This window comes from Maniola jurtina, chromosome Z (genome assembly GCF_905333055.1).
Source record: "Maniola jurtina chromosome Z, ilManJurt1.1, whole genome shotgun sequence".
NCBI lineage: Eukaryota > Metazoa > Arthropoda > Insecta > Lepidoptera > Nymphalidae > Maniola > Maniola jurtina.
Window position 1 is genome coordinate 12,753,577 of NC_060058.1, and position 18,959 is coordinate 12,772,535.

At 38.5% G+C, this 18,959-nt stretch overlaps 1 protein-coding gene and 1 long non-coding RNA gene across 3 annotated transcripts in view; both read left to right on the forward strand.

Moving 5' to 3' along the window:
- Positions 1-12,136, forward strand: part of LOC123880578 (acyl-coenzyme A thioesterase 13-like) — a 42,752-nt gene extending 30,616 nt beyond the window's left edge. The window contains exons 3-6 of one of the 2 annotated variants that reach the window (XM_045928773.1): positions 843-1,041; positions 2,433-2,588; positions 10,264-10,451; positions 11,540-12,136. In XM_045928773.1, the coding sequence (XP_045784729.1) occupies positions 922-1,041; positions 2,433-2,588; positions 10,264-10,451; positions 11,540-11,696 (621 nt within the window). In that variant the 5' untranslated portion in view covers positions 843-921 and the 3' untranslated portion in view covers positions 11,697-12,136. Of the gene's footprint in view, positions 1-810; positions 1,042-2,432; positions 2,589-10,263; positions 10,452-11,539 lie in introns of those variants that run through there. The other variant, XM_045928770.1, reaches the window with a different exon arrangement.
- Positions 12,137-13,144: 1,008 nt separating this feature from the next.
- On the forward strand, positions 13,145-15,806 carry LOC123880591. The gene is made up of 2 exons (XR_006799288.1): positions 13,145-13,255; positions 14,734-15,806. It is a non-coding gene; the product is annotated as an uncharacterized LOC123880591 (long non-coding RNA).
- Positions 15,807-18,959: the final 3,153 nt, after the last annotated feature.

Here is an 18,959-nt window from a genome sequence, read left to right on the forward strand (position 1 = left end):
TTGTCATTTTACCAATTATTTCTCTATGACAAAATATGTTATTTAAGTATTCGGTATTCGGCCGAATAATATGTAGATATTCGGTATTCGGCCGAATATAATAAAAGCAGCCGAATAGGCCGAATACCGAATAGTAACCGAATATTCGTTGCAAGTCTACTATTTAGCAGTGTTTGGCTTGCATCGGATCGAACAACAAGCACTTCCAAGCATACGCAAACAACCCACCCACAAGCTTGCCTGTGCTAATAGGTCTTTGTTCGTCGCGAGCATGCGTATATTCAATATACTCTGTGCAAGCATGTGGCGCCTCTAATTGGACGAAGTATATTATAGTCCATTGCTCAGTTCGTTTCTATGGTTCCGTACCCAAAGGTTGCCAACGGGACCCTATTACTAAGACTCCATTGTCCGTCCGTCTGTCTGTCCATCCATCAGTTCGTCCGTCCGTCTCTCCATCCATCCATCCGTCCCTCCATTCATCCGTCTGTCCGGCCATCTATCTGTCAGTAGGCTTTATCTCGTGAATCATTATAGGTAGAGGTACACCTGAAACTTTCACATACCTATGTATTTCTATTGCCACTTAAGCAACAAACACACTAAAAATTCCAAATTGCCGTCACGGAAATTGAAAAAATAAAATTAAATGTTATTTGTTGTACTATGGTTCGGAACCCTTTCTGTGCGAATCAGACTCGGGTTTGACCGATTTTTTGAATTGTTTTGTTGTGACAGCTTGGTGACAACTGACAGAACCGTTAAGACGTCTGATTTCATTTCATTTCATTGTGATTTCATTCGCAAAAGTCAAAACTGAAAACAATAATAATAATATAGTTACTTTTATCGTAACAAAACATTATGTTTTATTTTATTACAAATGTTCTCTTAATATAGACCTTTGTGGTAATTGCAATAATGGAAGAGGACAACAAATTGCCACTAAAACGTGTCGAGTTATCGTTGACGAAGTTCAACGAAGTGGCGATTCCACATCACTTGGACTTGCTCCGACAACACAAAGCCAATATTATAAAGGTAATGCAATTTCTATGATTTTTATCAATTGCGAAACATTAGGAAAGGAAAATTCTTAATAATAGAAAGCCAGTGCGTAGGTAATAATGACGGCTTTGACGTCACGAAGGTCTATTAATAATGTTTTTGGACAAGGTTAAGCTATGAATCTTTTCTACATAGTATTTTATTTTGAAACAGTGGGTTTAAAATGAAAAGAGCAAATCAGTATAATCGCACTAATTTATTTTATCACTTCACTCAACACACTAATAATTACTCTCATATATTTGTTACTAATACACTTATTTACTTACTAGCTGTGCCCGCGACTTCGTTCGCGTGGAATAGTGACTTTTCGCGCTTTATATAGCCACGGACGCTCAGGCGCGAGGCGCCGTGATTCTTTAAATTGACATAACTTTTTTATTTATGAACCGATTGACATGAAATAAACACTAAATCCTAAGTGAAGCTTACTACAATATATTAGTGAAAACCGTATCTAAATCGAATAAGCCGTTTCTGAGATTAGCGTGCACAAACACACAGACAAACAGACAAACAGACAAAAAAAAATTAATTACAATTTTGGGTTCGGCATCGATATAATAACAACCCCTGCTACTTTTTTTTTATATATTTCCATTGTACAGACACCACTTTTCTACAATTTTATTATATGTATAGATTACACATATTACACTTATTTACACAAACCGGCAGTATTTCAGCTTATAATGCGTACGATACAATAATAATCCTAAAAATGAGCTCGCATGGCTTTATATGGCGTTATCCCCACCGATGGCATTCGGCAGTTGTTGCCGAGTGGCGTTCGGCTGTCAATGGCGCTGGCGTTGGCGTTCAATGGCCGCTAGGCTATGATTGGCCGGCGTTTGGTTTGGCTTGACTCGGATAGTCTGGTTGGCGTTGGCGCGTTGCGATTGGCTGAGGCGGTGTGGCGTTACATTCGGCCGTCCTGAAACAATGAATTGCTCCCGCAGTGGGAAAATGCTTGGTTAGCTTTCTGGTAGGCAATAGCTCAATAAGGTCTTCGGTTTCAAGTTATTTAGGGGAACAGTTAGCACTGTTGGATATAAGAACCGTAGGCGCTGTGATATGGCTTTAAAGAGTCTGCTCACGAAATCCCTTAACACTGCGGGTTCTCTTAATGCCTACCAGCTTGGTTACGAAAATGAACCTGAGTAAATGCTATCAGTGTTTACTTTTGTCGCAATGCTTGTGTCACAGTCTTTTGGGTTAAAACGAATGTGTGTTTCAGGATTCTTGGAAATTCCGTTCCAATCTAGTCATCTCTGTACCTTTCATCAAAATCAGTTAAATTGTTGGGCCGTGAGAAGATGGCAGACAGACAGACAGGTAACAAGGTAACTTGGTGTGGCTCACAGACGGACAACGTGCTGATGGAGAAGAAGATCCGTCCGTGGATCAACAAGAAGATCATAGAGTACATCGGCGAGCCGGAACCGACACTGGTCGACTTCATCTGCAGCAAGGTGCTGGCCGGCTCCGCGCCGCAGGGCATCCTGGACGACTTGCAGATGGTGACTATATCTCCTCGTCTCGACCCGTCGGCGGCCCACTACTGAGCACGGCTCCCTCTCACTGTGAGAAGGGCCATAGCCACATGCTAAAAGTATGGATTGGCAGACTTCACACATAACCGAAAACAGTACAGAGCATGCATGTTTCCTTACAGTGTATTCTTTCACAGCTTATGCAAGCTATATTTAGTGCACGGATTCTAGCAGTTACAATTCCACACACAGAGACACAGACACACACACAGACACACACACAGACACACACACACACAGAGACACACACACAGACACACACACACACAGAGACACACACACAGACACACACACACACAGAGACACACACACAGACACACACACACACAGACACACACACACACACAGAGACACACAGACACACACACACACACACAGACACACACACAGAGCACACACACACACACACAGAGACACACACAGAGACACACACACACACACAGAGAGACACACACACACAGACACACACACAGAGCACACACACACACACACACACACAGAGAGACACACACAGAGACACACACACAGAGACACACACACACACAGAGACACACACACACAGACACACACACACAGAGACACACACACAGAGAGACACACACACACACACACAGAGAGAGACACACACACACACACACAGAGACACACACAGACACACACACACACACACACACACACTCACACACACACACACACACACACACAGACAGAGAGACACACGCACGCGCACACGCACACACGCACACGCACACACGCACACGCACACACGCGCACACGCACGCACACACGCGCACACGCACACACACACACACGCACACACACACGCACGCAACGCTCTGCGAAAATTGAGTGAATATATAAATCGGCCGAACAGAATGTCGACTCTAAAACGAGGGGTATTAAGGTCTATTTTACTATGATGAAATAATATCTCAACCTACGAATTTTGAGATGTACTGTACTGATTTTTTGTTAGATAAAGTTAAATGTATACAAATCACTATAAATTTGAACGGATGTAGTACGGTATTTACGCAAAATGGATCAATTCACAAAATGTATTACTTTTTGAGCTCTGACCATCGCGCTCGAAGTGAAACTGTACAGTGTTTTCTTGTAGAAAAGAAGGTTAGATAACCGTTAGGTTCTTAATATTATGTCAATAGACAAATGTCAAGCTGTCAAGATGGACGTTGCCTAAATACATAATTATTTATTTGAAAATGATGTTTTGGAAAACTCAAATACTTTGGATCGTCGGGGGTGTTATAAATTTTTAATTTACACTTGTTGTATATTATGATGGCTTACGCACTAGCTCCGTCATCCGAGTTCTGTCCGTCATCTCGGATTTGCCTCGCGTATGACGTCGATATGTCAAAGATATCCACTGTATTGCTTGGATTTGGATCAGAGATCGGATTAGTGCGTGAGCAATATCCTAGTTTGGTCCGAGTTTTTTGTATCCGCATTTTCACGTACTCGGATTCGATAAGTGCGTAACCGCTCTAAGATGACTTAAGCACCTCGTCAGCTAAACTTATAAACCTTTATGAGCTTAGTTTAGCTATGACGAGGTTCTTAAGCTCCTGCTTATCCACTGAAGCGGGTAGGAGCGGAGATATCTTCAGCGAACCAATCAGATTATTGAGAAATATTATGATAAAATGTTTGCGTCATCTGATCATCACTACCTACCTATACTTTAAATTGCAAAAATGTGTTTGTTGGTTAGTTTGTCCCTCAATTATATCGCAATGGAGCGACGGATCGATGTGATTTTTCGCATGGGTATATAATTAAAGATTTGCGGGGTAATTCGCTAAATCAGTGGTCATCAGACATCAAATTCATTTAACAGTGATTGATTCCACATTACTGCTTCAGTGAGCGATATGAAGGTAATATTTCGTAGCAAGTCTTCAATGGATTTAAAATAAATGTCAGATGAGCTGGGTGGCTCTCATTAAGTGATGAACTCAGTGAGTTAATTCCGGAAAAGCAGAGAGTTCCCACGGGATTTTTAAAAACTTAATACACGCGGACGAAGTCACAGGCATCAGCAAGTCTTCAATAATTTTGTTTGGTATACTGAACATCAAATCCACTCCGTTTCAGTAGACAGATACCTATCCAAAAACAAAAAAATAGAACGAAAGGTTCAAGTCACATTATAGCGAAGCTCCGCGACGCGCCATTTTAAAAAAAATTATCAAGAAAACTGCCTCTTTCCCAAAATCTTATAAAATGAATCCCTATTTACCTTGGTCACGTCATATTATAACTTGAGAACGACTTGACCAAATTGAATAATTCTTTTTTGTTTTGCTTGTACTTAAGTAATTATTTAAATATGAAAGATTTTTTTTGGAAAATCCACGGGAAAAGACGCGGAACGCGGACGAAGTCGCGAGCAGCAGCGACGTAATGAAAGTACAAAGTACAAACAGTATTGTAAAATAAAAAGAAAACGAGGCGTAAAAGCGCACGTCTCACAAATAAGTAGGTATAGACCGTACATTACGTAGTGTACATAAAACCATTGATATAAATGCTGAAGTAATATATATAGTCAATGCATACTAGTCAATGTAAATTAAAAATTTATAACACCCCCGACAAGTGAAGGTTACAGTAACTATAGAAAAAAGCTGATAACTTTCAAACGGCTGAACCGATTTCTTGGATTATAGCTAAGAACACTCTCGATCAAACCACCTTTCAAACAAAAAAAAACTAACTTCAAATCGCTACGAGTTACGATGCCACAGACAGATACACAGATACACACGTCAAACTTATAACACCCCTGTTTTTGGGTCGGGGGTTAAAAACTCAATGTACGTTGCAGAATAGCGTTACGTCGTCCGTACGTAGGAAGGTATATAGAAATGAAATAAAATACATATTATTATAGCACGTCATATGAATTGAAACAGGCGGTTTTTGCTTTAGCGCATTGCGATGCGATGCAGCATCCTGTGGTCTGCTCTCGGCTTAAATAATGAAAATGATGAATATCGGTGGTACCGATTTTATGCTCGATTTATTAATCTCTTGATTAAATAATTAATTAATGAATGTTATTCAAGTGCCACTTGGGTTCTATAAAACAACCCTTGAACTTCGTCTGTGTTGGCGTTTGCTGGTGCGCGTGGTTTATCTTTTTGGAGTGTTTTTTTTTTTTTGTTAAAAGTGGCTGGGTTTTGTGTTTTACTGGTGTTTTTGGTGGTGAAACTGACTGGGAAGCGCTCTAAAGGGGTGCCGCGCGTGTATCGGCGGGCGCCGGCACAGACGAAGTCCATACTTAGTTTTAGTTTCCCTAACTTGTAAATAACTACAAACTTGACATTGGCTAATAGGGGTAGTTTTGTTAGTAAGTAGGTACCTAAGTCATAGTATAGTAGACTAATTTGTGATTAACTCACGTCAAACTTTTTATTTTGACTGAACACTTTCAAATAAAGATTTTTATGTAAACCTGTGAAGATGATACTGCCATTGGCGGAATTAGAATACCATAAGCCAACTTTGTCGTATTAGTTTACAAATTGCGAAAAACTAAATTAAATTTGAATTTCGCGGTTTGACCCGTTTAGTGCATCTTAAAATATATAATATTTAATTATTATATGTACCTACTAAGTATATGAACCTATTTGGCTTCAAGAATATCTGTATAACTGAGTGCCTACGAGTAGGTTCAAAGAAAGGTCGGACTTATGTTGCGTTATTCTGATAACGATAATAATATTATTATGTTATTGGTATAAATTCTAGGAATACACACAAGTCATTATTCCTACCTTATATTATACTAGCTGATGCCCGCAGCTTCGCCCGCGTGGATTGGTCAGATCCCCTGCAGCATCAGGATTGAGGAGTTGGACTCCAAATTTTTTATGAAACAATGTCGCAAAGTTCCTCTATCGATTAAAAAAGAAATGACGCAAATCGGTTCAGAAATCTCGGAGATTTCGGTGTACATAGGTAGAAAAACACAACTCCCTTTTTGAAAGTCGGTTAAAAAAGTAGCCTATGTTACTTCCTGATAAATTCTCTACTTGTCTGTGAAAATCCCGTCAAAATCGGTTCAGCCGTTCCCAAGATTAGCCTTTTCAAACAGACAGACAGACAGACAAAAATTTTAAAAACGTGTGATTCGGTGTTGGTATCGTTCAAATAACCATATGAGCTTAATATGAGGTAGTTATTTCGAAATTACAGACAGACACTCCAATTTTATTTATTAGTATAGATACAGTTCACCAGTAGTTGACTCTACCAAATATATGCCTGTATAATGCATTTTAGGGATCACACGCGCCATATTTGCTCTATATGTAAACTTTCATGTCAAAAGTACGATTTTAGTCCCTAATCTAGGATCATAGAGATATTGTAAGGCTTCATCCAAGCTAAGGGTGGGTTACGCACTCATCCGAGTCCGTGTAAATACGTTCCGAAGTAGTCATAGAACTATTTGTATCATTGATTTTGGAAGAGAGCCACATTTGTAGTAGCTTACGCACTTCTTCACTTCAAGCTGAAAGTTTATATCTGCATAAATGACAACATAGAGAGAGAGAGCCAGTGCGTGGTAGACCTTCGTTATTTTATAAACGCTGAAAGTCTCTGCGTATTGTCCCCAACACAGGGAGGAATGATCAGCGACTATGAATTTTGGATCATGGTGGCTTTGGGAGATAACAGGTAAAGAAGGTGTCTAAAATTTTACGTTAAAGTCTAAAGTGTAATTTTTTTTTTCTTTCTACGAAATAGTATTATAAATTTTATCGTTGCAACCCCCAATCTTTTAAACTTAAAGGGTGTATGGCAGGGTTTGTTTCATGTAAGCGACCTATACCTTATACAATTTCTTGGGATGAAATTGTACACGCGTACGCGCGCATAAAGCTACCGAGCGGTTTCAGTCTCGCCTTGTATTTCAGGCTTTTGTCGTCACTGAGAAACATGTTTAAAAGCTCCAAGTGAATAGGTTTCCTGTTACAGTGTTTACGAGTTTTAAAATAGTACTGCCACCACACAACTTTGTCACACAATTTTTGTCTTCGTTTGTTTTTTACCCGACTACGGCAAAGCCAAAAGGAAGGGTTATGATTAACAGTCTATGTATGTATGACTGTATGTAATATGTATCAGAATCTGATTTTTATCTGTAGCGCCTAAACTAAGGAGCCGATTTTGATGAATGAGGTATATATCGCACATAACTCCGAAAAGTTAGAGGTGCATGTACGGGATCGAACCCCCGGCCTCATGAATAGGAGGTGCATGTCTTATGCACTAAGCTGTCACCGTAATCAAAAGCATGTAAACGTAAGCACAGTGCACATCTGCCGAGTGGCATATTAAGGCCGCCGTATAAAAATTTTAATACACATAAAAATACCAAAGTTGTACTTTTAGTAGGATAATCCTTACTTTGTGGAATTCATGTTCACTCTATCGGGTAGAACCTTTCGGATGCGAAACAAAGCAGCGTAGACAAACGCAGTCGTTCTTTAGACCGGGACCACCAGGCATTCTTACCGCAACAGCTGCTGTTGAAGTGCCGATTCTATTGATCGAATCTATATCTCTAAATACTTTCAATTACAGTGCTTTCTTCGCACAAAGATTTTTTTATTGCTTTACAAGATAGCCCTTGATGCAATCTTAACTGGTCAGTGGTGGTGAGTGATGATGCAGTCTAAGACGTAAGCGGGCTAATTTGGAACGGATACGGTAGTTTTATTAAACCCATACTTTTCCCCTTTCATTTTCTAGACGACCTGTAGGTAACTAACTAGCCACGGGCGTAATCTCCCACCAGACAATGTCAATTTGCGATTGACAGAAGTGCAGACAACGATGTTCGTTAGGACGTCGTTAGTTGTTACCTTACAGAGGAACATTTGTATCGCTGGTATAATAATATGTGCAATGAGCTTGTAGTCAGTGGACGAGAAGCGCCAACTTTGTCGGAATTTCTGTATGTCAAAAGCGATGAAACCTGCAGGGGCGGGTTGAGTTGCCGTATTGGTACTTAAAGCAAGAAAGCTTCGGACAAAGGACCGAGTCAAATGCACGCCTGTTGCACATTGTAATGAGTGCTTCAGAATCAGAAAGCTTGGTAGTTACTGTAAGGTAATATTACTCACAAGTATTCAGTATATTCTATTTACTTATACTTTAAACTGTAACTTGAAGTACAATCTGGATTTGATTGAGCAAAATTGCTTTTAAATAATGTAATTATTATGTCGCGTCGAATAGTATCAAGGTATAATCACCACCATGATGCTCAAGCCATCGTCTACCCACTATTGAGTACGGATCTCCTCTTACAATAAAAAACCGGCCAAGTGTGAGTCAGACTCGCGCGCCCATGATTCCGTACTCAAGCATTTTTTTCGACATTTTCACGATAGACAGACAGACAACAAAGTGATCCTATAAGGGTTCCGTTTTCCCTTTTGAGTTACGGAACCCAAAAAGAAGGGTTGAAGAGGAGAAGGGCCCACAGTCCGCCTCGCGCGCTGGCTATGTGCAGATTGGCAATTTTCACACACCTCTCTTCATCAACATTTGAGAACGTTATACAGAGCTCTCAGGCATGCAAGTTTCCTCACGATGTTTGCCTTCACCCATGAGCAAGTGATATTAATCAATCGCCTAAAGTTATAGGTGCATGCCCGGGATCGAACCACCGACCATGTGGAACATCGTATATAAAATAATAATTACCGATCTTCGTAAGCAAATTCCCGTTTACTTCAATGCGTTTTCTTCCCTTGCGGTACAACCACAGAGTTATCTAATACAATACTAATTAATATTAATCTAGTTTAAAATCCTATGTTTTTAGGGTTTTTGAAGGGTTTTTGATAATAATATCTAAATCTCGATAGCAAAAAACAAAATCATTGCATTTACTAAGTAGGTAAGCATGAGCATCATTAAAACTTCCTTTTAATATTCTCAGCTTTTACTAGTCACTAGACAACTCTAGTTAAAGCTAAATAGGCTCTACTTTATTTATTTGTCTAGGTATATTTATTTGTTTAGGTATTTATTTATTTATTTAGTTAATAGTAACTGGTAACTTTCGACAAATTCATAGGCTCAAAAAGCTAGAAGCCAGGGCCGTAAAAATGACGTTTTAAAATCGACAGTTGACACTGACAGCGAGTAAAATATGTAAACATCAAAAACATTGAAATATGTTTATTTAGAATAATAATTTAACCACTTCATTTCTTTGTAAATAAACCACTATAAGATGTGTACTAAAGGAGCCAAAATAGCAGAGCTATTTACAAAAACCATTGCTACAACAAAATGTTTCGATCATAACCTAAAAAAGGTAAATTCAAAACAATATTAAAATATTTAATCTTGGTACTTAATGTGATACTTACCCACTAGCTGAAGCCCTCGGTTTCGCTTACGAAAATTGTAGAATTTTTGAAAATCCCTCCTTAGCCGGAATCCATCATTTTCTACTAGACTACATGACTACATCTATCTACAACTATCATTTTTTACTAGACAACATGCAAAATCTCAAGCTAATAGATCCAGCAGTTTAAGCCTTACACTATTTGGAATAATCATTAAAAAGTCTTCTTTTTACCAGGTCAAAGTAGTATGCTGTGATAACGGAAGGATGGTGACAGAATTCCAAGTAGGGCCGGAGCATCTGAACCAAAGAGGCACTTTGCATGGAGGCTTTATTGCACACTTAGTAGATGCTGTGTCCACATATGCACTCACTGCTAATGAAAATGTTGATACCAGAGGTGTCTCAATTGATCTTAGTATCAGGTAAGTACTTTTATTTAACTTTTAGCCTGAGATATAAAGAGCGCACTTTGACTTTGCTCAAACATGATACAGTGTTAAAATGAGACAGTGTTATACAGCAGGCATAAATCTGTCTTCTATTAACTGAAACTTAAGTCAAAGTGTGCTCTATAGATTTCAACCTTAGTGTAACCTCTAGGGTGTAGTTATGGGTCATCATCATCATAATCAACCCATCACAGGCTCATTACTATCAACCGGACTACTACGCCATTATACGAAATAGAATTGCGGGTTTCTGGGAAACAGTCCGCAATTCTAAAAATAAGATGCTTAAAGTCGTCGCTCAGGCGTCCCCTGACAATGTGTTCTATAAACACTGGCTACGGGTACACCAGATCCCTAACGTAAAATGACTAACTATTTCGTTTTAAACTATTTTAATTTTTATATTATATTTTGTATTTTTTACTGTTTATATGGGTCCCTAACCTGCAATAAAACGATTTTATTTATTTATTTATTTATTTATTACAAGAATAAGTCTTCTGTCAGAATGAGAAGGGATTAGACCATAGTCTGACATGCTGGCTAAGTGCGGATTGACAAACTTCACTCTTAAAACATTATGAAGAACTCTGGGGGATGCAGTTACTTCACGATAATTTCCTTTACTGTTAAAGCAATTGATATTTGTTAAACATACACAACTATAAATATGTGAGGCGCTTAACTAAGCCTTTATATAAAGACTGTTCTTGGTTTCTTAATAAAGCTGGTCTAACAGTCTAGACAGATAGACTGCATTCTAACTGCAACTTTGCAGTTGGGATGCAGTTTTATTACAGTTGACACAACTGCATCGCAAGTGCCGACTAATTTCGCATTTGCCGTGCAGTTTACTTGTGTACTCATACTAGAAATCTGTTCTCTGACTGAACACAGATTAGGCAGTCAATTGGTAGTTGCAATAGCATCCCAATTACAATTTTGCAGTTGGCTTGCAGTCTAAATCCAGTCCATAGACTATTTAAGTGCAGAAACCAGCCAAGAAAGAAGAAAAGAAGAAAAGAAAAAGGTCTAGACTAATATAAAGAATTGCATTTCAGTTATATGAACGCCGCTAAGGAAGGTGATAGTATTGAAGTTGAGGCGGTTACCAGGAAACTTGGCAAGAAGATAGCATTTCTTGAAGTTGAAGTTAGAAATAAAGACAAAAATCAGGTTCTAGCTACGGGCAGGCACACAAAGTATGTTGGTGTCTGAAATAGTGTCATAAAGTGTTTACTTTCTTTAAGCTATTTTATAGGCTACTTTTGACATAAAAAGATCTTGTAACAAAGGTAAATCACAGTTCAAGGCAGTTTAGGTAATAGTCAATTAATTGATGTTATATCAATAAAGTAAAATAAAATACAGTTTGACATTTTTGTATCAAATTTTTTTTTATACCAGAAAGTTATAACAATAAAGAGAAAAAGAAAGAAAAGTGGGCAGGGAAGCACTAATCTAAGGTAGTTGGTTAATTTTGTGATATTTGACATAGACATGTTTTAAACATGATTAAAACAAAAAAAAAAACTTTTCCAACCCTGGTACATACTGTGTAATATGTCAAAAACAGTCTTTTACAATGAGTCTCGCGAACGTACTGTATGTAGATAAGTAGTGCAATTTTTACTATGGACTTTATATAATTTTTTCGTTCTAGCTAAATAGTTTGTTAAAAAAATATTATTACAGTAAATATCAGTAAAGATTAATATTATTACCAAGAAATTGTTTTATTTAAATACATTTCTATTTATTTTTAAATGTAATTTGAAACAGAAGAAGATTCTCGAAAATATTCTCTGAATCGCTATGGTTGAATTGGCTTCACTAGTCTATTTCTTTACAATTTGTACCTGATCAATATTCTCATTGTTTAGAGAACTACTATCTTTGATTAACTGCGGCGCTAGCCTAAGGCCTCGTTTACAGAGACGCGGGGCGTCGCGCGTTGCGATGGGCAGCACGGCCCGCACTGAATTTAAACATATGGCGTTGTATGAGTGCGTTTACAGAGAAGCAATTTTACACGCGTTTGTTTGAAATGGAGCGTTTTTGCGGCCGAGCCCGCGTATAGCATCGACGCGTCTCACGCGGCGTTTATCGTGGCGGCGCACGCGGCGGCAATTCTCGATGAAGCGATGCCGAAACTAGTCGGGTTGATTGAGTAATCCTCCCTCCGCGAAGCCCGTCGCGTACACGCTTTAAGATTTCGCCGCGGGCACAGCGGCGGGCACTGCCACTCTTCCCGCCTCGCATCTCTATGAACAAGATCGTATAGTGCCATATGTTTGTGATTACGCGTGCGATGATAAATGCCGCTCGACGCGCCGCCGCACCGTAAACAAAAAAGACGTACGACGCGCCGCGAGACGCCACGACACACGCGACGCGCGACGCCCCGCGTCTCCGTAAATGAGGCCTAAGAGCGATTACGCATTCATCCGATCCGAGTCCGTGAAAATAATATCTCCGCCATCCGTGACAATATTAAGCCTCGATAGGTCAACAGGTTGAAGAGCGGACTAAATTTCGAAAGGTCGGCGCTTCAAACCCCACCCGTTACACTATTGTCGTACCCACTCCTAGCACAAGCTACGCTTAAATGGAGGGGAAAGGGGAGTATTAATCATGATAAGCATGGCTAATATTCTTTAAAAAAAACTCGAATGTGCCTCGGATTCAAATCGGACATATGACAGATATGTCAAAGATGTCCACTGAATAGCTTGGATTTGGATCAGAGATCAGATTAGTGCGTAAGCAATATACGAGTTTTTTTATATACGTATTTTCATGGACTCTGATTGGATGAGTGCGTAACTGCTCTAAGATGTCTTAAGAACCTCGTCAGCTATTAGGAGGCAATCCTATTCGGGTGGCCACGGATTCTACGTATTTCTAACTCGTCAGGGATGGGTGCATTTTCGGAAATTAAATATCACATCCTTTGACGGTGAAGTAAGACGTCGTGAGGAAATCTGTATGCCTAGGGGTTTTCCATAATGTTCCCAAAGGTGTGTAAAATCTGCCCACGCCAGAGTGGTCGACTATTACCTTAATAAATAGGTACCTTCTCAGTTGGAGAGGACTAGGAGTGTTCGGCTTAATAAGCCGGCGATGGGCTGATGATGATTAACTCATATTAGTTTTAGTTATAATTTATAAATGTTCACGATGAGGTCAGAGGTGATAGAAATAAAACAGAAAATTTATTTTATATTTATTTTTTCACAAAAGAAACCACCAGTACAGAATTAGTATTTGAAAGCAGCAGAAATCGCAATTATTGACATTTTATTATTGGTAACTTGTAGAGTGACTTTTTTAAATATTTTATTCCATTTAAGGTTATTACCTATTTAGGGCCTTGTTGGGGCCTTGATAGTTATTAGAAAAAGCAAACTTTTCTTCGGTATAAAATTGATATTTTTTTGAAATACTGTTCTTGTACTAGTACTACTAAGTACAGTCGGCAAAATAACACCTATTTCAAAAGAACTCCGCAGGTGTAATGGACAAGAGCCAGCGCGTGCCAGACCTTCGTTATTTTATAAAAGCTGAATATTAATTATTTTATGAAAGCCGCGTATTTTGCTCAACACAGGGTGGAACGATTAACCATTATGAAGTTTGGATCATGGTCTTCATGGAAACTTCATGGTTGCTGATCGTTCATTCCTGTGCTGGGGATAATACGCATAGAATATTGCGGGCCAACTCGCTGGAGATATATTGTAGTTGCACTCTCTCTTCTCCACTCTCCTAATCCGATATGAACGGAAAGTGATCAGGCGCAAAAGCGGTTTTAGGTATGTGCTTGCTCTTCGAGTCATAGAGATGGACCTAAAACCCCAACTTCCCGACACCAGAGAACTGACAGGAAAACCTATTAAGGTTTTTAGCTCTGCCAGTGATTAGCCGAATTACGTGCCCAAATATTTCTAGCCATCATTATGCCAATAGGTCTGTGATTTCTGCTGTTCACAATTATTATTGCCTTTCACAATACATAATGCTAGACTAAGAGCGATTACGCATTGCATCCGATCCGAATCTGTGAAAATACGTTCCGAAGTATCTAGTCATATAACTATTTGTATATTATGATGGCTTACGCACTAGCTCCGTCATCCGAGTTCTGTCCGTCATCTCGGATTTGCCTCGCGTATGACGTCGATATGTCAAAGATATCCACTGTATTGCTTGGATTTGGATCAGAGATCGGATTAGTGCGTGAGCAATATCCTAGTTTGGTCCGAGTTTTTTGTATCCGCATTTTCACGTACTCGGATTCGATAAGTGCGTAACCGCTCTAAGATGACTTAAGAACCTCGTCAGCTAAACTTATAAACCTTTATGAGCTTAGTTTAGCTATGACAAGGTTCTTAAGCTCCTGCTTATCCACTGAAGCGGGTAGGAGCGGAGATATCTTCAGCGAACCAATCAGATTATTGAGAAATATCATGATAAAATGTTTGCGTTTGTAACCTATATTTTAAATTGCAAAAATGTGTTTGTTGGTTAGTTTGTCCCTCAATTATATCGCAATGGAGCGACGGATCGATGTGATTTTTCGCATGGGTATATAATTAAAGATTTGCGGGGTAATTCGCTAAATCAGTGGTCATCAGACATCAAATTCATTTAACAGTGATTGATTCCACATTACTGCTTCAGTGAGCGATATGAAGGTAATATTTCGTATCAAGTCTTCAATGGATTTAAAATAAATGTCAGATGAGCTGGGTGGCTCTCATTAAGTGATGAACTCAGTGAGTTAATTCCGAAAAAGCAGAGAGTTCCCACGGGATTTTTAAAAACACAGGTATCAGCAAGTCTTCAATAATTTTGTTTGGTCTACTGAACATCAAATCCACTCCGTTTCAGTAGACAGATACCTATCCAAAAACAAAAAAATAGAACGAAAGGTTCAAGTCACATTATAGCGAAGCTCCGCGACGCGCCATTTTAAAAAAAATATCAAGAAAACTGCCTCTTTCCCAAAATCTTATAAAATGAATCCCTATTTACCTTGGTCACGTCATATTATAACTTGAGAACGACTTGACCAAATTGGATAATTCTTTTTTGTTTTGCTTGTACTTAAGTAATTATTTAAATATGAAAGATTTTTTTTGGAAAATCCACGGGAAAAGACGCGGAACGCGGACGAAGTCGCGAGCAGCAGCGATGTAATGAAAGTACAAAGTACAAACAGTAATGTAAAATAAAAAGAAAACGAGGCGTAAAAGCGCACGTCTCACAAATAAGTAGGTATAGACCGTACATTACGTAGTGTACATAAAACCATTGATATAAATGCTGAAGTAATATATATAGTCAATGCATACAAGTGTAAATTAAAAATTTATAACACCCCCGACAAGTGAAGGTTACAGTAACTATAGAATAAAGCTGATAACTTTCAAACGGCTGAACCGATTTTCTTGGATTATAGCTAAGAACACTCTCGATCAAACCACCTTTCAAACAAAAAAAAACTAACTTCAAATCGCTACGAGCTACAATGCCACAGACAGATACACAGATACACACGTCAAACTTATAACACCCCTCTTTTTGGGTCGGGGGTTAAAAACTCAATGTACGTTGCAGAATAGCGTTACGTCGTCCGTACGTAGGAAGGTATATAGAAATGAAATAAAATACATATTATTATAGCACGTCATATGAATTGAAACAGGCGGTTTTTGCTTTAGCGCATTGCGATGCGATGCAGCATCCTGTGGTCTGCTCTCGGCTTAAATAATGAAAATGATGAATATCGGTGGTACCGATTTTATGCTCGATTTATTAATCTCTTGATTAAATAATTAATAATTAATGAATGTTATTCAAGTGCCACTTGGGTTCTATAAAACAACCCTTGAACTTCGTCTGTGTTGGCGTTTGCTGGTGCGCGTGGTTTATCTTTTTGGAGTGTTTTTTTTTGTTAAAAGTGGCTGGGTTTTGTGTTTTACTGGTGTTTTTGGTGGTGAAACTGACTGGGAAGCGCTCTAAAGGGGTGCCGCGCGTGTGTCGGCGGGCGCCGGCACAGACGAAGTCCATACTTAGTTTTAGTTTCCCTAACTTGTAAATAACTACAAACTTGACATTGGCTAATCTTTGTAAAGCCAGACGAGAGAGAAAAAAAACCCTACGACAGGGCTGCCGCGTCTTCGACAAGCAGAATTAAACGATTTATTTATATACTAATTAGTAGATATTATACTGAAAATGATGGATATCGGTGATATGGGTATTACGTTTGATTTATCAATCTCTTGATTTTAATAACGTTATTCAAGTACCACTTGGATTATTTAAAAACCCTCGAATAGGGCTGACGCGTGGTCGACAAGCAAGCATGTTATACGATATTTATTTAGTATAGTAGATATAATTAAAGTTATGATTTTTTAACATTGTCATTTGTCAAAAAACCGGCCAAGTGCGAGTCGAACTCGCATAACAAGACTTCCGTACCATCGTACAAGATCATTACGAACTTATTTTTTTTTTAAATTTGCATGGCGGCCATTTTGAAATGTGCCAACTTGGTTTTTTATTGTTAGCTGTTAGAGTGGCAACAGAAAATTTCAACTATCTACCTGTTACGGTTCATGAGGTACAGCTCTACAAAGACAGGCGGACAGCAAAGGCCCTTTCCAGCTGTTGGCACCCTTGGGGTACGGCCTGGAATGACCATACAGTTTTGACAAATAACAACGTTACTTATCAACAGATTATAGAAAGAAGTGTTATTAGGTATTAATTTCGGCGCGTGTAAATACGCGTAATCCACCATCGTACAGTGGATCATAGTGGTTCTTAGAAAACAATAATCCTCTCTCTGAAGATTGATCGATATTGCAAGAGGTATCGATAATTTGTTACGGCCATCACTAACTCATGTGACTATACGACTATTATACTTAACACCAAGATGTTAAAAATACGAATCTAACATGAATAAATACAATCAATTTTTTTATCTAATTACATATGTATCTGTATATGTATGTACCTAAACGTATAAGTACCTATAATGTAGGTATACAAAGCGCATCGTTCTTTTATAAATAAGCTGTAAATTTCCCTTAACATTTTAAAATATATTAAATAGATTTCATAATTTTATTTACTGTGAACGTTATTTAATTTACAGTTTTCAGAGAATAATTTTCAGTTAGTCTTAGGGTGCGTTTTTATAGAAGCTGAGCGGAGCGGAGACGTGTTCAAATATACCACTCAGATTATTGTTAGATGATATTGTAATATCGCGTCATGTCTCGGTAAAATCTGATTGGTCGAAAACACGTCTCCACTTCGGTCAACTTTAGTGGAATCGCAACCTAATACATGACCTGTTTGTACAATAATTATTCACGCACATTTCAATAAACTAAAGCCTAAAACGAGCTGTACGAAACGTGATAATACCGTGACCGCAGATAGCAGGCGTAGCGACAACGGTTTTACGTACTGTCGGAGGTACAGTGGTGTAAGGGCGTTTGTGCACTTATTCATACTCAATTCGTATTCGTTTTCGAAAAAAAACGACTCGAAGTAGCCGCCATATATAACGTACGTACGTGTGTGTACTCATTCGTATTTTTACAATTCATATTATCATCATAGACGTACAAATACGGATCGTATTTTCCAAAAAATCCATCAAATACAAATGAGAAACGAATACGAATGAGTGCACGAACACAAAAATAATCGAATTGTAATCTCGCAGTGTAAAAAGAATACTATTAAAATAGCTAGCGTCCAGTATTACAATATCATACAAAATATTCAAAAATTAATCATTTAATTTTTTTTACGAGACATTTCACCGCGATCGATAGCCTCATCTGGTGACAGAATGGCTGGCTCATTTTTTGCGCAACGGATCAACCTGGCTGTCATGATTTGTATAGTAATTAATAATTTCAATAAAAAAGTAAGAACAAAAAAAATACAAAGATAATATTTACAAATTACAACTTTATTTTTCAACTAGCTGATGCCCGCAGCTTCGCCCGCGTGGATTGGTCAGATCCCCTGCAGCATCAGGATTGAGGAGTTGGACTCCAAATTTTTTATGAAACAATGTCGCAAAGTTCCTCTATCGATTAAAAAAGAAATGACGCAAATCGGTTCAGAAATCTCGGAGATTTCGGTGTACATAGGTAGAAAAACACAACTCCCTTTTTAAAAGTCGGTTAAAAAAGTAGCCTATTTTACGCCCTGGTCAATCCTCTACTTGCCTGTGAAAGTCCCGTCAAAATCGGTTCAGCCGTTCCAAAGATTAGCCTTTTCAAACAGACAGACAGACAGACAGACAGACAGACAGACAAAAATTTTAAAAACGTGTGATTCAGTTATGGTATCGTTCAAATAACCATATGAGCTTAATATGAGGTAGTTATTTCGAAATTACAGACAGACACTCCAATTTTATTTATTAGTATAGATATAAGA